The sequence below is a fragment of the Pleurodeles waltl genome, chromosome 12, assembly GCF_031143425.1.
Source record: "Pleurodeles waltl isolate 20211129_DDA chromosome 12, aPleWal1.hap1.20221129, whole genome shotgun sequence".
NCBI lineage: Eukaryota > Metazoa > Chordata > Amphibia > Caudata > Salamandridae > Pleurodeles > Pleurodeles waltl.
In genome coordinates, this window is record NC_090451.1 from 219,862,943 (window position 1) to 219,886,555 (window position 23,613).

The 23,613-nt window shown below is 45.2% G+C and overlaps 1 protein-coding gene across 2 annotated transcripts in view; it reads left to right on the forward strand.

Moving 5' to 3' along the window:
• TANGO6 (transport and golgi organization 6 homolog) overlaps positions 1 to 23,613 on the forward strand; it is a 515,068-nt gene that overhangs the window by 294,165 nt on the left and 197,290 nt on the right. For both annotated transcript variants that reach the window (XM_069217099.1, XM_069217100.1), the window contains exons 11-12: positions 7,147 to 7,335; positions 10,029 to 10,163. In XM_069217099.1, the coding sequence (XP_069073200.1) occupies positions 7,147 to 7,335; positions 10,029 to 10,163 (324 nt within the window). The remainder of the gene's footprint in view (positions 1 to 7,146; positions 7,336 to 10,028; positions 10,164 to 23,613) is intronic.

Below are 23,613 nucleotides of genomic sequence, written 5' to 3' on the forward strand. Positions count from 1 at the left end.
CCGGCTACCCCCATGCCCTATGATTTTGTAAGGTTCACCTTGATACCTGACATGTCTGAAAAGGATTCCAATTCCTTCCTTAACACTGGTTAGGAAGTAAAGGGGTGGGTGAGGAAGAAGAGAACATAATTGTCGAAGAGAGCTAGTTTGTGTTCCCTGCACCCTACCTTGATACCCTGAATATCAGGCTTATTCTGGATTCTGGCCACTAAGGGTTCCATAGAAAGTGCAAATATAGATGGAGAAAGGGGGCAACTTTGGCGAGTCCACCTCGCAAGGGAGATGATTGGAGAGAGACCGCCATTAATCTTTATTTTTGCTGTAGGTTGGCGGAAGTTGCCTTGAATGAGAGTTTAACAATTTAGGGCCCATTCAGAGTTTAGAGGGATATGCCCAGTCTACCCTGTCAAATGCTTTCTCATCGTCTAAGTAAAGGAGAAGCAGGGGCTGGTGGGTGCATGCTGCCACTTCCATGAGGGCTACTGCTAGGTGTGTCTTATCATTAGCTTGGCGGTTGCGAATGAAGCTCGATTGTTGTGGGGCTACAATGGTGGGTTGTACAAACTAAAGGCGTTTGATTACGATAGATGAGAAAATCCTAACATCCCAATTGAGGAGGGCGATGGGGCGGTAGGAGGCACTATTGGTAGGGGGTTTATTCGTTTTGAGAAGTACCATAATATGAGATACCAGCATAGTATCTGTAACTGAGCCAGTGGTTAAAAATTAATTATAAACATGTGCTAGCGTGTCCGTCAGGATGTGGACAAATGCTTTATAAAACATAGCCGGAAAACCATATGGGCCAGGTGCTTTGCATGCGGGTAAAGCACATATAGCAGATCTAACCTCATCGGGGCTGATATCAGACTCAAGTTAGAGTAAGTCGGGGAGATTAAAGCTAACTAGATAGGTGTCCTGGTGACTGTCTGACAGGGTTTGAGACTCGTAAAAGGCTAAATGCTAGTGGCGGAAGATCTTTATTATATCTGGAGTTGTGTAAAAGGAGTGATCTTCCTCATCCTGAATCTCGTGGATATGATTACGTGTAGAATGGAGTCATATTTTGTGTGCTAGCAATCTATTCGCTTTTTCTCCCTTTTTGTAATATTTCTGACCAACATAGAGTAATTTCTTGGCCGACTCCTTCATTAAGACATGTTCTAATTACCCTCTAAGATTACAGAGATCTTGCAGTGTGCAGACCGTACCTTGTTGTTTGTAGTGTGTTTCTGCTGCAGCTAAATTAGCTTCCAGTTCCTGTCTACGCTGCTTAGCCGCCCGTTCGAACGCTGTTGTGTGAGATATTAATTCACTGCGGAGCACCGCTTCCGCTATGTCCCATAGGGTTGCAGGTGATACGTCACCAGTATCATTGTCAGTAAGATACTGTTCCAGAGTGTCTTTTATCTTATCGCGGAGAGAAGTGTCACGAAAAGCCACTTTATTTAATATCCAGGGGAGTGGGAACTGAGGCAGAGGGGCATCTGGCCCTATATTGAGTCGAACGGGTGCGTGCTCTGATATAGTTTTCACTCCGATTACAGAATCCAGCATCAGGGGAATCAATATGTTAAAGCCCAAAAAATAATAGATACAGGAATATGTTTCATGAACGTTGAAATAGAACATATAATCATGTCTTCGGGGGTGGAAATGTCTCCAAGCGTCTATCAGGGAAAGGTCGGATGTGCCTTGAAGCAGGGTTGTAGGTAGTGTGCGTCAACATGTTTTGTACGGGAGCGATCCGGGCTGGGATCAAGTGTAGCATTAAGGTTCCCTCCCAAAAAGGTGATGCCTCATGCGAAGTGGGAGAGAGTTGGGAAGAGTCCGTCATAAAATGGAGTACTGTCAGGCCGTAGACTGATAATGTGATTGTAGAGGGTCCCAGGGTGCCTAAACCCCCACCACACAGTCCTCTGTGTACCTGTGAGTGGCATCGAGTTGGAAGGAAAGGTATCTATGACATAACAGGCCAACCCCCGCATTTTTTGAAGTGTAGGAAGAGTGATATTGAGTGGGATACCAGTATGAGCGCAAACAATTGGTGTCTTCTCTGAGGAGGTGTGTCTCCTGCAGGAACAAAACATCGATCTCTCGTTGCTGCAGCCAGTTGGTTAGTGCCCTACATCGTTTTATAGGGGAATTGAGACCCTGTATTTTTAAGGTTACCAGTTTAAGTGTCATATAAACAGTAAAAGGTGAATGCTGCCTGCCTTGAAGGTAGTGTTCAAAGAACCTAGTGTCTTCTCGTTGTCTTGCTGGTGTAGTCGTGGCAATGTGTTGAACAACTGATAAAAACAGATAACTAATATAACAATTAGAAACCAGCTAAAGGCGTCAAGTGTGCCGATCGTGATGGCCCAGACCTGTCCCCATGCAGTGGGCGACCATGTGGGACAGCATCACAATGGAGAAAACAAAGCATTAGAAAAGGGAAGATTCTTCAAGAAAGAAGGAGAGAAACAGGAATTCGGAAGGCGAGCTCCTAGGAGAGGAAACTAAAGCCCTGCCCCCCACACCCCCTCTCCCCTCCCAACCCCCTCCTACTGAAATTGTGGAAGTCACTGGAAGGGTAGCTGCAGCTATTTATGTTGAGATAGCAGTCTATCTGCAGCCACAGCCAATCATGGTCCCATGGAAAGTAATGAGGTTATGCATGAGTTTTGGCATCCGATGAGGCATGTCAGTGGACTTGGGCATCAATCTTTTGTTATTGTTTACGGGCTTTCTTCCTTGCGGATCTGTGATTCGTGAATCTCCATCCCCCGCCTCGGTCCACTAAGGAGAGCGCCAATGCCTCTGGAGAGGTTTCCAGGTCTTGTGAAAGCGATAAGCCTAGTGCCTCACTGGCCTCCTCCGGAGTGAGCACCACCACTCATTTGTCCTGGAAGGTGAAATGGAGGTGCAAAGGGAAGCCCCAACATCTGTTGGCGGTTCTGTTGATGGGACTAAGGGGAGAGGCAAACCCCCCACCCCATCGTCCGGGCTGTAGGGTCAGATTTTTGGAGCATGTCTTTTATTGAGGAATGCCTGAAAGCCCTTGTACGATTGGTTACCATTGCTGATTTGGTGGGGGGGGGTGGTTGTAGGCATCCATCTCGGTGTGTCAAAATGTTACTGCCGCCAACAAGGAATTTGAGGAGCCAGTAATGTATGTTTACGTGTACTGGAGTCCCTTGTATATCCCTCCGAGCTGGGAGTCAGACAGTTGGGCAACCAGACGCTCAGAAGGGGCACAGTCCACATGGAAGGCAAGAAGCACACAGTGGCCAAGATTCTTTATAGGGACCAGTAGCGATACCAAGGGGAGATGCAGTTCGTAGAGGCTGGCTGGTGCGTAGTCATTAGCTCTGGGGTCTGCGCATAATCGTGTTATTAGAGCCTAAGGAGCAAAAGCGTTCAGGATAAGAGTCGGCCCCCATTCGAGGCACCCCTGAGTGAGGTGTCCTCTGAAGTCTCCCCCTGGAACAATATAGGTGCAGCTGTGTAGGCCGATCCAGGTCAAGGCTCTTGGCTTGCGTGACAGGGGCACCTCTGGAAGGGGCCGCAGGTAGGTCTCATTGTCGAGCAATGAGGATAAACTAGGTAGCGGGGCACACTGTGGATAATGATTTACCTTTACATGTCCTTTTCGCTGCCGCGCTGTAGGTGCTTAGTGTGAATTAGTAGGTCTGGTCTTCCTGAGGGCGCCTCAGCACTCCCCATGTACTACTTTGGGCTGTGGTAGGCCTCCAGGTAGTCCTAGCAGGAGGCAATCATCATGTGAGGAGTATAAAACAGGCCGCTGTTCTCCTATGCAGCCCGTCCCGTGTCCATGCAGTACTTGCGTCCCGCTGCATTGCTAAATATTCCAGCAGTCTGAGCTCCGTTGATCCTTGCTGGGGGGACGGCCCGTGACCCTGAAGATGGCTCCTGTGTTTTAAATCCTGACAGGCTCACAGAACGGGCCGACACAGCCTCACTGCGGGTCGGCCAACCGGTCTGTCATCTCCTAGAGGCTTCTTTAGGGATTCAGTTTGGCACTTAAGGCATTTGGGGCTGGTAGTGCCCCTTCCAGTGAACTTTCGGAGAGGAGAGGGGGAGTTGAGCGGGAGCTCAGGCGAGACGCACCTTGCTGGGTCTCCACCTTGGCCATGCCCTCATGAAGGTGGAATTTTAATAAATACTAAGAAAAAGTAATTTTTAGAAAGTTGCCTTTTTCTGCCTGAAGTTCCTGGAGGTTAATTTGTATTTGCTCTCAAACTTCTTCCAGCCACAGATTATCATTTGAATAGGTGTATATAAAAAAAAATGGTGTGAAATGCCTTCCAATAGCAAACAGTTGTCTGGCCTGAAAGGGTTGCGATGACTTCACCGAGCCTCTCATAATATGCAGGGTGGGGGGCTGTGAGCATCGTTTTTAACATTGCAGTGTCAATGTCTGTCTGACAGGTCTGCTAGATTTACATATAAAGCTTGGGGGCCCACATGAAAAGCAGAGAATGGGATGCCAAGATGATTATTGTGTATTCACTGCCTGGTTGCTGAAGGACATTGCTTTGTCTACCCAGACTTCTCTGTTTTTTTTGTAACTCTTGGGGAGAACTTGAAAGGACGGGAACAGGATGGCAAGACAATTCTTGTGTTTCCACTAGATAGTTGCCCAAATTTGTTCCAGAAGACTTCTGTCTGTGGGTATATTGTGGGTGCAGTGGCCGCCGAAACTGTATTTTTGTATTAGATGTGGGAGAACAGTAGGATTACTATAGTACACTTGCCCCACACACATGCCCAGTACTCAGAGCCAAGGTCCCCCCCTTTGCACCCTTCACAAAAACATTGACTCCAATGGTCATATAGTGACCTCCTGTTGACACTACAGGGATAAACGAAGCTACAAGTGGCCTTTCCTGCAAGTGACCAGCTGACCAGTGGCAGCCTGTGGCAATTGGATCTGGACTAGATCCTGCTGTTGGCCTCTGCCTACCACCCTGTGAGTCTCTAAGTGCCTCCCTGAGGTCCTGTGGGGCTTTAGAAGTGTGGGGGTCAAGACTAAGAGTAAGTCAGAAGGTAAATCTTTGAATGGTCACAGTTAAATTGCACCTAGGTCCCTTTCTCCAGGGACCATTGACTGGTGGTAGCACTTTGTGCGTCTTGGTGCTATTCCTACTTAATACTTTAAAAAAATCATGTCTCCTGTTCCCCTTATTGAATTTGTGTTATTTTTGTGTCATTTTACTCTATTTTTGCATTTTTTATGGTTGTACTTTTTTTTATTACTGATTTGGCACTGTATAAATACTTTACACATTTGCCTATCTACTCTCTGCCATAAATACCAGGAAGTTGAGCGCAGGTTAATTTAGTGATTGACAGTTCATCCTGAGAAAGGTTGTGATTATTCCTGAGGTGGGTAGTCGCCCACCCTAAATATTAATCCAATTTTGAGATCTCGCCTGCAGCAGTGCATGCGCTGCTTTGCCTCGCTTGTAAGGGGTATTGTTTTCCATTGCTTACCATTCATTGGCTTTGTTGTCGCTCTTCTTTGCTCCTAATTGGCCAGCGTGTGCTGGGTGTTACTTCCTTTTCTAACTGTGGAGTATGGACTACGCACAGATTGATTCAATTTAATTTGCATCTGCCCGCTAATCCTGCTGTGATTAAGGTACGCATTTCAGGACACTTTCTCTGTTTCCAGCTCTCTGCTGCTTTCTCCTTTCATTCTGTTTACCAACCCGTTTTTGCACATTGTTTATCTACGCATGCTTTTGGCTTACTTGTACAACTAAAATAAAATTTCATTTTACTTTTGTTGGATTAAACGGTTATAATGTATCAATGCCACACTAACAACACATGATGCTTGCTATTTTCGTTACCGTTCAGGCATTTGTCCCCTTTGTTCCTCATACTTTTGTGTTGATTTTAAGTATCCACTCTGTGCCACTTCACTCTACACCAACCCCACTCTGTCACTTTACTCTGTCACCACACTCTGTCACTTTACTCTGTCACCACACTCTACACCACTCTGCTCTACTCCATTCTGCTCCACGCCACTCTACTCTGCCACTTCTCTTCACGATCCATACCACGCCACTCTGCTCCATGCCAGTCTACTGCTCGCCGTACTGCTCTATGCCATGCTGATCTATGCTATGCCACACCACTTTACTCTGCCACTCTGCCCTACGCCACTCTGATCCATGCCAGTCTACTTTTTGCCACGCTCTTGTACTCTACGTTACTCTATGCAATTCTGTGCCTCTTTGCCATTACAGTCTACGCCACACCACTGTACTCCATGCCACTACACTCTGTCAATCCATACCACTCCACTCTGTGCCATGTCACTTTGTGCCATGCCACTCTACAGCACCCCACGCAATACCATTCTACGCCACTCCATTCTATGCTGCTATAATTTCTGCCACTGCGCCGCTATAATTTCTGCCACTCTACAGCACTCTACCCTATGCAACTCTACACCACTCCACTCAGTGCCATTCCACTCTGCACCATTCCACTCTGCCACTGTACACCAACCCATACCACTCTGTGTCACTCTACGTCACACCACTCTGTCACTGTGCACCACTCTGCACCACTCCATTCTGTGCCTCTCTACTCTATGCTCCTCTAAGCCATGCCAATCTACTCCACTCTACCTCAAGCTACTACACACCACTTTACTGTATACCACTCCATGCCACTCCACTCTACTGCACTCTACACCACTCCAAGTCAGTATGCAGCTCTACGCCTCTGTGCCACTCCACTCCATGCCTCTCTACTCTACGCTACTGCATGCCACTCTGCTCTACACCACTCCACACTATGCCAATCTGCTCCACTTTCCTCCATACACCACTCTCATGCTGTTCCACAACATGGCTAAAAGACATTGGCCAAAGCCAATAGCTCTTGCATAAGTGAGACCAGTTGACTTTGCCAATGCTTGTTACAGTAGCTAGCCTCTCTTTAGTCCTTCACTATCGCATAGAGCCTTGAGACAGCTGTTTGACCTGGTGCTATACATATCTATTCAGTTAACTCCACTCTCACTTCTCTGCCTTGCGGAGTTTCCACGCGGCTCTATTTAGTGTAGACCTTTGTGCTAGTCCTCATCCAATGTCTCACATTTCTTTGTTGTATTCCATCTAGGAGTTGCCTCAAGTGGTTGTGGAAGACGACTCCATAGGTCTGAAGTGCCCGGAATCTGAGAGCCTCCTGGAGCTGGAGCGGCACCATCAACAGAGCAGGAGTGGGAAGGAGAAGAAGCTGCTGGTACTACAGCTGGTAGCTGTACTATGTGAAAAGATCTCAGACACCATCTTCACAAACGTCGCACAAGTAGGTGATGGCCAGGGTGGAACTAAGCACCTTGAACCCACAGCTTCCTAAGCAAACATGTGGAACCTTAGATGTTGTCTGTCTGATGCTAGTACTCCTCGCGTAACCTTTCGGGGATGACAGGGTGCTAGAATTCAACAGCAAGGCCTACCCTTTCATTTTTTTGGATTCCACATGCTTCATCCCTCCCTTACCCAAACCCCCTTCTGGGTTAAGTTAGATTATCAAATTGATCTTTAAGTTTACCCAGTAGCTAGATGCAGCAGAACTGACATGCCAGCTCTGTGACTAGGACGTTACAAAAACTTTGGTGGCATCATTGGTTTAGTCCTTCGATTTTGGGTAATCTGAGCTAGTGAATTAGGAATGTATTGGCTATGGTGTTTTGGGGGTAGTTAAGGATTTACACCCCCTCCCCGCAGTATATTCCACCATCTGCTGCATAATTTGTAGATTTAATCAAATACAAATGTTCTAACACAGATCAAACGTCACTAAAAACAAAGACCCTTCTGCAAAACTGATTATGGAGCTGAATTGGTGCTAATGAAGTTACACTTTCACCCAGGAAGTGTAATTAATGGGTATAATAATGAAGGGAATTCGCGTCCCTTTTGTCATTTTGGCAGCATCATTTACAAAGGTGCGTCTGAAGGCCGAGCAGGAGCGGGGTCCGTCCGGGTTAGTTGTTTGCTCACGGGTTGGGAGATTCTTGGGAAGAGCTGCGAGCACTTGTGGCTGCACACAGTCCTTGGGGTGCCTGGTTTAGGTGGGAGCTCTGGTAAAGTATGGGTTCCACGCTCTCTTCCCTTTCATTAGGCTGGGGAGTTTACACTGGGAAAGAGCTTTAGGGGTATATTCGCTGTAGGATTAAAATATTGTATTTGTTGTTGAGGACAGAATTGCACAAAACCTTTCATTCTTTTGTTTTCATTGTTAGATTAAGACTTCCTTGTACAAAGTACTTATCTCTTGGCATCAAATAAACACGTTCTCTGGTCCGCTCTTTGTGGGGGAGGAGACGGGGGTGGCGGTGAGTTTTACCCAAGAGGGGCGCCCTGGGCAGCGGAGCGGGCCTAGTTCTCAAGTAACCACCCAAGGTGAAAGCTCTCCTTTAATCTCGGTGGAGGGGGTGCAGCGGCTGTGACCGGCCCAGGGAGCCTGCCTGGGCCCCTGTACAGTAAGCTGAGTCTTTCAGCTGCTTCTTATAATTAGGGGCTCATCTTGAAACCTAATATGCAGGCCGGGGAAAGAAAGCACTTATCTCAAAATGAAGGCGGCGGGGGCTTCTATGGGAATATTTATGGGCGGCCTAGCAGCAGAACCGCAGATCTACTACGAGAGCTGAGGCATGACGGGAATAGGAGAGACCTGGCTCCGAACTGCAGCAGCGCTGCCTTCTCGCCTTTGGTTTCGTGGCGCCTTGGAGGGGTGGCGTACCGTCTGCTAAGGCATTTGTGTTAAGGGTTCCTAAAGCGGAAGCTTCACAGCAATGTTTAGATCTCTAGTGCAATGTGGCACTCCTGGGACAGCCCACCGCAATAGACATTGTAGATGTGGAGCCCTGTGAATCCAGGTCGAAAGTTCAAGTGACATTTTTAGTGAGGAAAATGTACATTTTTATTGTAAAACCTAACAAGTGAGAAAACAATTATTGTACGCTCTTCTGCTCATTTACACGTTTCTGTTTGTATCCCCCTTGTAACAGTTCAATTTGCAATACAATCCCAATTCTGACTAGTTTCTTTCCCCAACTCAATTCGTGAGGCCCCTTAACCCTATCCTAAGCAGGCTGGCAGTAATCAAAACCTACCTACAGTCCTTAACCTAGTTTAAGAATGTTCTCTTAACCTACCTAGAATAAACCCTTGCTCTCTTCCTGGCCCTCACCCCCTAGAGTCACACAACCCTGTGCCTAGTCATTAACCTAACCGCTACCCTAGCCTGCTATGTATCCCACACAGATCCTGGCCCAAAGGAACTATCCATCACTTTACTTTAGCGTAAGGGGTTTTGCTATTACTAATTCTATCCTCATCCTCCTCATTCTCTTGCCATTGCACAGTTGTTGTTTTTTTGTTTGTTTTGCTTTTTTAAGACTTTTTTTATTTTTCTAATTTTTTTTTTCCATTGTTTACTTCTTTCAGTTATGTCTATCATGTCTTGCACTAAAAGCAAAATCATATGCTGCGGCAGTATGTTTTTAAAATAGAAATTTGGAAAATCAGCATAATTCTACAGATTCGTTATGAGAACCGGAAATTGAGGATGAACTGTCCAATGAAGGTCTGTGTGCAGTGTGTGGTGTGGGTGGAAAGCATATCTTCCACATAGGGTTCAAAAGACTTTCCACTGTTCCAAGGTATCCAGAAGACCTGGATCCATCCTAGATTTTCAGGAAACCATTGAGTATGCAAGCTATTTCTATCGATAGTAATTGTATGCAGATTCATGTTATTATGGAGATCCTGCAAGTATAGGATGGATCTGGCTCTCCAAGGTCTACAATGGAAGCCCTGCACTACAGCAATATAAATGCTATATTTACGTACAATGGACAACCATTGATCTACTTCTAATATAGAACATTTAGTTACATAAATGTTGTGTTTCAAAGGATACTGTTTTTGTTTCAAGTTATAATGTTAGGGCAAACTGACTGCTGCGTCTGAAATCCGTTTTTGTCTACCCAGGTGGTGGACTTTGTGGCAGCAACACTGCAGCGGGCATGCAGCAGCCTGACGCAAGACCCGGGTGGCACAGTGGAGGCGCAGACTCTTAGCATGTCCATGGGGCTTGTGGCAGCTATGCTGGGAGGAGCCGTCCAGGTGAGAGATGTGGGGAAATCTGCAAGCCAGGGGGAAGGCGAGTCTGTATTGTTCTCTGTAAAGTTCCAGATACATACAAAAAAGAATGGGGTGGGGGAAAGAGAAAGGCATTTTATTTTTTCACATGTCACTTGTTACATTCCAAATCTTTTGAATGCTTGGCCTGTGCCTGGGCTGACAGAGCCAAAGCACTGCTCGTTCAGTGAATTTGCTGTCTTGCCCACCTCTACACCACACTGACCTCTAACCGCTATTTAGAGAGCACTCTACACTCACCATTAGCCAGTGTTTAAAGCAGAAACAATATTTGTTCCTGAGTGTGGCCTGGGAAGCTTAACTCAGCAGTGATCTATGTAAGTAGGAGATCAGCCTATTAAAAGTAGACAAGAATTCTGCGTTGAACTTAATTTAAAGAATATAGCTGCAGTCAAATTATCAAAGCAACAAGGTATTCTTATACAGCAATATTCAGAAATCTATCAAGGGATTACTGTGTATTAATATAAATGCCAACCGTGGCCCGGTGGTTTACTCCGGAGTGTGCCATATGCAGATTACCACACACTCCCAATATGAGTGAGAATGTCTCCAAAATAATTCATGCAATCCCTGTATTAATATGACGTTTTCTTATTCAACAGTAATTACCTAAAACAACAATTATACTCATATCTCAGCCAGTAAATATGTCCATTAGTAGCAGTTTTAACATGGGCAGCAACTCAGAAGTGTAAAAACCAATGTCACAGGGCAGTGTCAAGACACAGCAAAGTAAAGCAACTGATAACATGGTTAAATACCTTCTGCAGAGACTTTGATATGGAACCTAACTACTGTTATCCATCCAAATCAGACTTGCTCATCTGCTGATGTGGATAAACAGAGTAAGAATACAAGTACAGGTGGGATGCAAAGGTCACTATCAGTTATACATTCATGATATGTTGTTAAGTGTCATTTCAAGCGTGTGTATCCGCTCAGACCTGGCAGTGTGTTTGCTACACTACTGCTCCTGTCAATTCTAACTTCTTACCATCCTTCAAACAGCAGCTTCAGAGAATATTTTCGGACGATTGTCTGAACGCTTTGCACACTTCAGGCAAACAGACGTCTACTACAAGGTGAACCTGCTCAATTAATATCTAGATCCTAATTACCCGTAACTGTGGGTTTTGTGTGCACAAATTGCACTTCAGTCTACAGAATGGCCATCAGCCTAATAGTCTGTGTATTCACATGGGATGTATTGTGTTCAGTCACCTAAACCTAAATGTTTGTTTTTCTTATTTTTGGCCATGCCAACCACCCCAGTGGCCCGAGGCCTGGACAACCGGTAATGGCAAACTGTTTAATCCTTGTACGCTGGTGGATGGGAAACATTTTTTTAACCTTACCTTGCTAAAAAAAAAAAAACTGAACTGCTCTAATGTATCTCGATAGTGCATGCTCAATTTCCTCGACTGGCTGCCCTTATGGGCCCAACCCCACATTCTGCTCTCACTTTGTAACATATGTGCATGTGTGCGCCACATATGACAAAAACATGTAAACCAATGCACGTTATTATTTGGCAACAAGCTGGTGGGAAGACGCTTGTTGTGGACCATCCATGTCCAAGCACATATCTTCTCCAGGACTGTCTCCCCAATGGCACCTCTTGTTTGGTGCCCTCCCAACCTATTGTGTAAATCATGTGTTTATTCCGTTGCATATCTAAATTCAAAACATTCAGATTAATGTATTCATCCGTGCCCCATGTCCCCAAAAGTATTTTGGACCCCAAATGGTCCTGTCGGGTGCTTTGTCAGATGAAAAGAACGCAATGGAGCCATTCGTTTAATCACATGTACATGTCTCCATTCTTCCCCATGACTCAACTATTATTCCACATAATTTACATTTAGAAAAAACTCTTTAGTGAGGGTGAATTACCGGCCTATTGGATATACTTGTAATGTTAAAGAAATTTGCCACACTCATTCATTGCAGTAACTTCCACTTTTAACTACCTACAATTATATTTAATTCACTTGGTTCCTCTGTACTGGTACCTATTATCCATGTCTCTAAATCCTCTATCACTACACACAATCCAAGCCTCAACATTTGACTAAAGCAGACTTGTGCTATGTCTGTTTTCCGGCACCCCTTTTCCACCAGCCTTTGCATGGCGGTGGGACTGCCACGCAAGGCTGGCAGAAATGCCGGTTGTGACCCATAGGGCAGTGTTGCTTGCAGCACTGCCCTGACGTATTGGGACCGCTGGCATTGCCAGCCCTTTGGCATCCGGGCAGTGCATGGTAGTGGGACTGCCACGCAAGGCTGGCAGAAATGCCGGTTGTGATCCATAGGGCAGTGTTGCTTGCAGCACTGCCCTGACGGATTGGGACCGCCGGCACAGCCAGGCCTTCAGCATTCTTGCAGCGCTGGCGGTCGAACCGTGGCGGCTCCGCCATGGTCATAATATGGCAGTCAGACGGTCCCTGTAAGCGGCGGTCCGAGCGCCAACACTAGTCTAGCGGTCCATGGACCGCCAGACTTCTATTGAGGCCCATAATCTTTTAACTAAAATTAAAGGCTAAACATTTGAAGGGCTGTTCACCATATCCCCAAATTCCAACATGCACCTTCTTAGCTTTCTGAGATCCGTTTGGGTGATATTGTGCGTAATCACTGTTTCTTTAAAGCTCAACAACAGTAATAGAAATAAGATTGGTAACCTAGCATACATTAGTGGGTACCATATCAGAGGAGCTCACCATAATGGGTGTGCATTGTTCTTGAGTATCATGGTTGCTGCACGAAATAATTCACAGGTTTCAACTATATGTAAACAGTGAAGTAAAATGAGCGACTTTAGCCCATTTCTTTTTAAAGGGTTTGGGAGGTAAAGAACTTTGCCTGGCTCGGTAAGTGACTTGTTGAAATGGCTGCACCGGATCCTCCTTCTATCAAATGGAAATGTAATATAACATTTCTAAAGCGCACGGCAATGTATTTATAAATCAATATTACTGCACTATCTAATTGTGAACAGTGAAAATAAACATAGAAAATAATGGAACGTACAAATGAAATAAAAATATGATTTGGGCGACTGTTTGAAGAGCCTGGGTACACTCACTACCAAGCGTTTCTAAGAAAGATTCTTAAAAAAAAAAAAAAAACTTAGGAGCTTTGCATGATCTGTTAGGTGCCATGTAAAAGTGACTGCACCTAGTCCCTATTTGCACTATTGCGAATTACAAATCACAGGTATATATCAGTCGCTCATTAAGTCCTCTTTTATTTACAGAATCCAGTTTCTTTATCCAGAATAATTATCTTCTGGACGATTCTTTATTATTGATTTCTTCCCGCAGTTTAAGAGTTTCTAATAAGCAAAATCTCAGTTGACTAACATTATGTCCCTCATTGTTGAAGTGCAAAGTTACTGGTGATTTATCATTCCTTGTCCTTTTATTGCTTTTATGCTCATACACTCTCGTCTTGATATTATGCTCAGTTTAGCCCACGTACACCTTTCCACGTAGAAATTTGAGCATGTATGTTACATTCAAGACATCACAGATAGTCATAAGTTTCAATTTGATTTTAGTTCCCTTAAAAGGATGGCTGTTTTGTGTTACTTTTTTATAATACTGCATTTCCCACAATTATGACATGGCTTTAGGCCCTTTCAGTCTGTGATTTTGAAACCGTTCTTGTGGCTAAGCAGTTCTTTTAGATTTTTGGATTGTTTATTTACAAACCTGGGAGCTGTGCTGAAAACTCTCTAGGATCTGGTTCAGTTGGCAACATCCTCCAATGCGGGACGATGGGTGTTTTTTCACACTGCTGGTGGGATATTTGGACACAAATACAGTCCTGTTTTGTTTTTAATGGTTTGATTTTTCATCCATTTTCTTTACTGCACTTTAAATGTTATCTTCTGAATAAGCTCTTTCTTTAATTTTCTTTTAATTTTCTGCAAGTCATTTTCTTGCCCTCTTAATTCCTAATAGTTGGGGACATGGCAAATGCCTCTTCAGGACTGGTTGATGAAAGCTCTTAAAGTGCAGTAGAGTATTTCTATCAGTTGATACAGTGTACATGTTAGTACCCAACCGGCCATCTAGCAGGGTTACTTCCACATCAAGAAACACAATCTTAGTGCTGCTGATCTCATGAGTGAAATCAATAGACCTATAAATGTTGTTGAATTCCTCTATTACTTCCTCAGTCCATGTATGGTCCCCCTCCAAATCAGGAATATATCATTATTATTATCATTATTATTAATTGGGGATTTATATAGTGCAACAGCTACTCAAGTGTCCCGGCGCTTTGCAATAGGATCTTAAACCCAGCAAATAAAAGGTACTAAAAGGCTGAACCAAAGAGCCATGTCTTGAGAAGTTTCTTGAAGATCAGACTGTCCTCGGTGGCATGAAGTTGTAATGGGAGCTCCCTGGCAGGCAGGTAGGAGTCGGAGCTGCCACCACACATTTTTCTTCTTAATCATAGGATTACAACCAGCATGACGATGGAAGACCAAAGTGACCTGACTAGCTGATACCGGGTAAATCTGTTGGATAAGTACTGAGGGTCTTTAAGGTAAAAAGCTCAATGTCAGGACTAAGCCTTTGAACCTCACACATTCTTTAACGGGCAGCCAGTACAGATTTTGTAGAGCTGGCTGAGTTTCAGCTCTCCTGGTGCATCGCAGTAAGAGACTAGCAGCGGCGTTCTGAGCCATTGCAGTCTTCTCAGGAGGTAGACAGGCAAACCCTATTAGAGTGTGTTGCCATAGTCTAACCTAGAGGTGATCAAGGTCTGGATCACAATTTTTTGCTGCAGGAGAGGAAGATGATGCAGGATTTTTTTTTAAGGAGGGCAGATTCCTCAATGCATTGTGAGTTTTGTGCTCTAGATTGAGGAGCAATTGTGTATCGTCACTGTAAGAAAACATTTGTACGCCAGTCGATTCTATCAAGGTCACCAGAAGGGTCATATATGCATTGAACAATGTAGAGCTTTATGTAGACCTCTGAGAAACTCCAAATCCCAACTGTTTGAGGTCTGAGGCAAAAGGGCCCATATAAACTGATTGGAATCTATCTGCCAGAAAAGAACACAACCATGGCAAGGCTGCATCATAGACGCCTATAGCACCGAGATGCTGCAGGAATGTGGAGAGCAAGACCGTATCAAAAGCCGCGAATAGATCCAGTAGAACCAGTTCAACCTGCTCCCCATGATCCACCGCTAGCCTGATTGTGTCTGCCACCTCCAATAAAGTAGTCATGGTGCTGAATTCTGGTGGGGGGAGCCCAACTTGGAGGGACAAAGTAGCTTATTCTGTTCTAAAAAGGCAGAGCTGTTGTTAATGAGCTTTGCCAATATGTTGACTCAGGCTGGAAGCAGATAGATAGGGAGACAGTTGGTAAGATTGGATTTATCAACCAATGGTTTCTTTAACATTAAAATCAGCTTAGCTTGTTTCCAGCCACCAGACACTGTGGCTAGTCAAATAGTCTGATTTAAAAACTCATTTAGAAGCAGATTAATAGCAGCACAGTTGGAGACAAAGATATGAGGGGGGTTAGGCGATCATCTGGCGACCTGGATTTACAAGATCTTAAAGCGTAAGCCGGAGTCCTCTAGTCAGATGGAAAAAATTCATGCAATAATTAGCCACCAAGTGGCGATGAACCCTCCTGCTGAGCTAAAGAGCAGTCCATGGGGACAGTGTTCATAAGGAATAAAGAGTCCAGAATGGTTTTAACTTTGATGCTTAAGAAATTGAAAAGTTGGGTGATATGTTTAAGATAAGGGGTTAGGGGCTGAAGCAGGGCATCTGGGTGGGTACATTTTTAACAGTTTTAAAAACTTCACCTGGTTTGTTGTGAGATGTCTATCTGTGCTGCAGAAAGTAAGCTTGAGCTTTCTTAATTGCTCTTTGATAATCATTAAGGCCTTCTTGTATATGGATTTGTCATTCAGGAGGTACTTCCCCCTTCAGCTTCTTTCCAGTTTCTTAAAAGTTTTTGGAGCTCATTAAGCTCCTCCTTAAACCAATGGGCTAACTGTTGTTTTGTTGGAGAATAGGCATCTCTGGGTTTAATGGGGGCAATGCCATCAGCAGCCTGTGCAAGCCAGGTATTGACTGACATGATATCGGCCTCCATGACTATAATAAATGAAATGCCAGTAGGGACACCAAATGCTCCTTCATTTCTCGATGCTCAAGATACTATCTTTATCACACTCTTTCATGAATAAATTACCATTGCTTGGAGATGCACAGTGCTCATGGATGTTTCTGTGAGCTTTAAGTAATACGTATTTGCCCATTCAGAGTATCTGTGGCACAGTGTCAAGTGCATCAGTTCCATGCTAAATAATTTTAAGTCTTCTTCCATTGAAAGTTTTAATAACACACTTTGAATCACCCACAACCCCTAACTCGTGGAGTATCGACATGTAAAGGGATTTTAGATCATTTGTTCACAGTAACATGCCGGTAAATTACCAATTTTCCTTAAAATGTCCGTGGTGTCCTTTAAATAAGACTGTCCTGGTTCAACACTTGGCTGCAAGTTTTAATCCACATACTTCTCCACAAGTTCATGGATAGATCACACTATTGTCACTATCGGTCTGAACTATGGATCTTTGATGTTCTTTTGGATTTTTAGGAGCATATGTAACTTTAGAACTTTAGAATAATTCTCAATAAGGTATCTCCCATCATCTTCAGTAATGGTTCCTATCTCTTCAGCTCCTTTTAAAATAATGTCTAATATTTTTTTATATGGCTTCGTAGGATCACTATCAGTTATCATGCACGTTTACTTAACCATGAAATCAAAATCGACCTTCTGTGTACAAAATCTCGATCCATTATTACCAAGGCACTCCCTTTGTCAGCCAGACTGAACACGATGGTAGGGTCCTCTGCTAATCTGGTGATTGTTAGACCTGGCATCCATTGTGTGGTTTCCCCAAACGTTTTGCCTTCAGACCTCCTGTTTTTATTGACTTCATTTTTGCTGGCCTTTGGATTCTGCACGCTTTACCACTGCTAATCAGTGCTAAAGTGCTTGTGCTCTTCACCTAAAACATGTTAACAATGGCTTATTCCCCTGATGACATTATTTAGTTTACTTACAAGTCCCCAGTACAGTGCACTACATGAGCCCAGGGCCTGTAAATTAAATGCTACTAGTAGACCTGCACTGATTGTGCCATCTACTTAGGTAGCCCTTTAAACATGTCTCAGGGCTGCCACCGCATAGCCTGTGTGTGCAGTTCTAAACTGCTATGTCGACCTGCAAAGTCAACCCAAACAGACCCAAACCTTCCTTTTTTAATACATATAAGTCACCCTAAGGTAGGCCCTAGAAAGCCCCAAGGGCAGGGTGCAGTCTCTAAAAAGTTGGACATGTACTTTTATGTTTTACATTCCTGGTGGTGAAAAACTGTTAAATTCGTTTTTCACTGGAGTTACCTTATTACACCTTTTAAGTTTAATTTCCAAATGCGAAGAGATAACATCCCCTCCCCCAAGTTTGGTGTCCCCAGAATCACAATTTAAAGTCCTAACATATGGTGAAGGTGGATTTGAAATAGCATTTCTGAAAATGCGACTTTTAGAAAGTTGGCATTTCCTTACTTTAGCCATTAGGTTCCTGCTGTCTGTCTCTGATCACATGTCTGTGGTGGGGAGATAGCTGGGCTTAGTGTATTACCCTCCTAGACAGCCCCAGACAATGGGAGCTTAGGGGTGACCTGATGGGCTTTGATGTGCCATCCTGGGCAGGATGGGAGGGAGGACTTGGGCACAGCCTCACACCTGAATAAGTTGTGTCCTGTCCACACACAAAGGGCTGAAGGGCTGCATAACCCCCTGTAGTGAGTCTGGAGCCAGGTCAGGAAGAGCAGGGACTCTGTGCACTTCAAGGGCATGTCTTTGAAGTCTCCCCCACTTCAAAGGCCCAACTGCATATAAGTACTGGACCTCCACCACTTCAGTACACTTCACAACCTATGGATACTCTGCCAGGAAGAAGGACTGCTGTGATGCTGAAGGTCTGACACTGTTGGACCGTTGATTGCTGGACTCCTCTCCTGCTGTGCTGACCTATGCCTGCTGCCCTCTTGCCTGGGAATGAGAAGGACTGCACCGGAATCTTTCCAGGCCAGAACGACTTCAAGGGCTAGTTGGCTGGCCTCTTGATTTGAAGCCTAAGGGACTTAAAGGAATTTCAACAATCCTGCTTCTGCCCCTGGACTCTGCCGTTTGTGAGTTTGCCCAGCCAAGTGATGCCATACCAGTCCTGGATCCTTGGAAGTGGGCCTAAGGTGCTTAGTCCAGTAGAAACAACGCATCCTATGCTGCAGGAACAGAATCGACGCAATACCGCTGGTGCGTGGAGTAAATTGTCACATCACCTCTATTGCGTGGGTCAGAACCGGCGCAACTACAATCTGCAACCAGAATTGCATCATCGTTGTACCTCGCATCTTGAAACCAGCTCATCGCATTCGGAACAGACACTGCAGTGCATTTCTTGGTGCAAGGCCCTTGCATCGCCAACGAGAGCAGCCTCAATGACAATGATGAAACTCCACATCGCAGTTTTTGCGCTCGTTGGAACCAACGCATCTCATCGACTATCCAGCGCATCCCCAACATCATTGCGTTGGGAATTCACACCCACCACAGTTTTGCCACATCACGGAACCAACGCATTGCCACTGTTTCGTGGAGAACCTTGATGCATCACCTCCGCTATGTGGTTTGGTACAGATGCATCGCTACGCACCCCGGATTCAAGGCGCTTTGGTTCAGGGGGCCCAACTGGATCCCTGTAGCGGGCCTGCGCTCCATCGCAGTCAGTCTGAACTTTTGACCCAATTGGCACTTTTGGCTTCTAAATGCTGTTTTACAGTTTATTCTTTAAAAATGCATAACTCAAGTTCAACTTTTGAAAATGTGTAATTTTGGTTTTGTTTTATATATTAAATTAAGTTCTGTTTTTCTAACTTGGTGTGGGATCCTTTTTGTGTTGTGTTTTCACTGTTTAACTATTTGAAGTATTGCACAAATACTTAACACATTGTCTTAAAGTTAAGACTTATGCTCTGTGCCAAGCTATCAGACTGTGAGCACAGGTTAACTTGGGGTTTGCATGTGGCATGCCCTGACAAGAATTGTAGTTGTTGCTTGATAAGGGCTCGCACCACAGTCGACCAACAACCCAATTTCTCACAGTGATGATACCCAATTATTTGTTAGTCAAGGCTATCTAAACAGAAAGAAATAGGGAGAACTAAGCACCCTTGTGTTCTAACTGTGGGCTCCACATAGGATGGTCTGTAGAGGCAGAGTTAGTTCACATGTTAAAGGTCTGAAGCCCCCCAAAAGTTCCTATCCCATTCTTTGGGCTGATAAGAAAGTGTCACTGTGCCTGAAGTAGGTATATATCACACTAGCTTTGCTACTGTGGCTTTGTGTTTCCATTACTAGTACACTTGTTGCCTTCATTAGATGTATTTCTGATAGATACTGCTAACTTCAGATCCCTCACTTTGTGACTACCCCAAGGCACTAGACTGAATCTAGAGGTTTTTCTCAGCAGTTCCTTCATTTGGCAGTAGGTGGGATTGTGTGGCTTTGTGACTGCTTCATCCCACCTCAAAAGTGATGTTGTGGCCATAATATAATTGCTACCTCTACGCATTGATGTAATTTCCTGTCTTTCTACACTTTCCAGCACGGATCTGGAGCTCATTCCCTCGATTTGTGTCACTGACATTATTCCACTGTGCAAGGGGTATATCTCCCCCTAAATTGACTGGTTCAAGCCCCGTAAAGATTTCCACAAGCAGATGTCAGTGACAGACTCACACAAGGTCTGTCTCTGGTGCCTGTGCTCCTCTTAAGTCATGCACAAAATGGGCACTCAGATGAGTCCAAAGGCCATTTGGGACCACAAAGCCAAACTCTACATCACAGAGCACTGTAAGAAGGCTCGGAAGGCCCAATCCCAATCGAAGTTGTGGACGCAGAGGCATTCTTGGTCCTGATGCTTTTCCTGAAAGCGATTATCGTCCTACTCCTAGTCTTCATGCAAGTCCAAAAAGAACAAATACAAGAATTCTGAACATGGCTCCCAATCTTCCGTCCACTCTCGCCAAGTGATGCGTCCCAGGTGATAAGGTACCTCCAGATCTCAGTTGCCTACCACTGAACCGATACCATCACTAGTCCTGATCCAGTCTGAGTTCCCTGGTCCATTTGTGACGCTGCAGTAGTTGTAAGCCTTCAAAGAAGCAGTGTTGCTGATTTTTGCTAACCTTCTGAAACCCTCTGCCATGCCTGTGGGCCCCATAGCTCCAATTAAGCCTCTATTCTGGTTACCGCCAGCAGACCCCACCCTGAAGTTGCCTCTAGACCCTGCTCTGGGGATCTGCCCTAAATCCAGGGTCGATGCCCACCCCAATCCCTCCAGTGCAGAATACTGCTCACATTCCCCATGCATCGACTTTGGCAGCAGTACCATGGCCGAAGGGTCTTGGAAGCGAGTCCGCCACAATCTTGATCAAAGTCGTGACAACCTCAACCTATTCTACAACCCCATTCCGACTCCGACATGCTTCTGCTACCATATACATACTCAAACCTGGAGCCACATGAAGATCAATGGCGATGTCTAATCACAAGTGTATGAGGATAAGAATATTTTATTCTGGTCCTCTAGGAAGCAAGTGGCCTTGACTCCTCTCCTGACACTGGCCTAAACTCACCAACTGGCCTCTCTACGGAGGAATCCACCTCCTATGCCAAGGAAGCCAGAAGTTCTTGACTTCCAGCTTTCCTCATTGGAGGTTAAAACAAATGTACTTACTGAGGTTTTGCAGCTGGGGCAGATCTCTTCATAGCTACTTCTTCCATTCATAGATACCCACTTGGTAATCTGGACAAAGCTAGGATCTTGCCTGCCCCCGTCAGTAAGCAAATAGCCAGATGGCACAGGCCAGCTCTGGGGGACCTATTTTTTCGCCTGCAGCACCCAACACTAGAGAGCCTCGTAGATCAGGATTCCACCAGTTGGCTAAACCCAAATGTGTTTCTGAGCCCCCTGCCAGACAGACAGTCGGAACCTATAAAGGCATTTAGGAAATGATTGTTCTCTTCTGCCAGCCTTGCCCTTAGGTCTGTAAATTAGAATTGCTTCCTAGCGCATTATGCACGCATGTTGTAGGACATGGTGAGTAAGCTCTTGTCCACAGTCCCTAATGACCTCCGAGCCAGTCTGCAGCAGATACAAAATGGGCAAGACATGTCAAAGTACGTCATTAGGTCCTGCCTGGACAGTATCGACCATTTGGGTAGGGCAAGTGGTACCAGCATGGTGTTTCTGTGCCATGCTTGGATAAGATCTACAGGCTTCTTCAGTGATGTCCAGGAGTTATTTAATGACATTTGTCTCTTCAGAAGCAAAGCAGACTTCGTTATTAAAGCACTTTAAAGAAAGCAAAGCAACAATGCACTTTCTTGGCCTTGCACCCTCCCTGCAGCAAATTCCCCAGCAGCACCACCCCTTTCGCAGCTTCAGAAGAGGAACAGAGGCCGTAAATGACTTTGCCTCCACAACAGCAGATCTGTAGTCCTTTTGAAGTAGAGGGCAGGGATCTGGCTGGCAACTTCCAGGCCCCCAAGGTCAATGAAGTACCAAAATTCCCAATTCCTCATTGCTCTTGACACCACTGCAAACCATTTTAATGTGTCCTCAGTGCATTGTTGCCTGTTTTGAAGGTGGATACCTTATTACCTTCACAGGTGGTAAAGCATCACTCCGGACAGATGGGTGCTTCAAATTGCCCAACACTGTAATGTCCTGCCCTTACTATTCACCCCTGTAGACATGCCACCTATACCACAGTAGCTTCTGCAGGACCACTTGGCCATTCTCTGACTAGAAGTTCACGCTGTCTTGGAGAAAGGAGCTATAAAAAGGGTACCAGCATCAGACATTGTGAACTAGGTGTTCTTCCTGTTACATACCACTGAAAAAGGACTTTGCCCTGTTCTTAGCCTATGCCCTCTGAATTTCTTCATCAAGAAGGACAAGTTCAAGATGATCACTAAGGCCCACGTTCTGTCTGTCCTACATCTAGGTAACTGGTTAATCGCATTGGATTTCAGGTTTGCTGATTTCCACATCTCTGTCCAGCAATCTCACAGGCACTACCTGTGGTTTCAGGTAGGCCAAGAGCATTTTCAGTTTCCATTCTTCCCTTTGCCTGACCAGTGCCCCTCAGGTGTTCACGTGATAGTGTCATTTGCTGTTCACTTGAGATGGTTGGGAATACCACTCTGCCTGTACCTCGATGACTGGCTGCTAAAGGACTTGCTCGCCTCAAACAGTCGTGAGCCCCCTCCAGGTGACTGCCGATCTTTTGACATCCTTGGGATTTACCACCAGGGTGTCACAGTCAAACCTGACTCTTTCAAAGAGTCTCCCTGTCATTGGAGCTACCCTGGACACACTGCCTTTTCAAGCCTTCCCTCTGCCTCAATGAGTCCAGGCTATTCGCTCTATGATCCTGATGTTTTAACCCTTAAACTGGATTTCAGTGAGAACAGCTCTGAGACTTCTTGGCCTCCTGCATCCTGTTAGTGGACCACGCCAAATGCACTTATGGACTCTATTGTAGGATCTGAAGTCTCAATAGACTCGGGACTAAGAGAATCTTTCATATTCCAGCCAGGTATCAGTGGAGACTGCAAGAGATCTACAGTGATAGTTACTGGACTGCTATTGAAGTGGTGGAAGACTCCTTGCTCTACCACACCCAGAGCTAATGGTTGTAACGGATGCACCATTGCTGGGTTTGGAAGACCGTATGGGAGAGGTGGGGATGAGAGAACTCTGGTCTCCTCCACGTCAATCTTGGAATTGTGGGTCATTCCCTTGACACTAAAACTTTCTCCTGTCCATTGAGGTGGAACAGGTGCAGGTTCTTACCGACAACACCACTGTCCGGTGGTATTGCAGCAAAGAGGGTGGAGTGGGGTTGTGGGTCCTGTGCTAGGAGGCTTTGCGCCCCTAGAAGTACCTGAGTCATTAAGGCATGTCCCTGGTTATACATCAAAGGCAGGGTCTTTAAATGCCAGGACGGACAAACTCAGTTAGTGTTGCTTAATGGATCCTGAATAGTGGCTGTATTCGAAGGTGACACAGGGTGTCTTTCAACAATTGGAACCCGTGGCTTATTCTTTTTGCTGCAGCTGTGAATGAGCAATGTTCAAAATGTGTTGGTGCTCCCAAGACAGTTCTCTCTCTCGTCTAAGGGGTCTGTCGTCTAGATTGGAACTCAAGACTACTGGACGCTTTCCTGCCTCTACCTACCCTGCCCAAAGTTCTGTAGAAGAACAGGAACACCTGGGTAGAAGTCA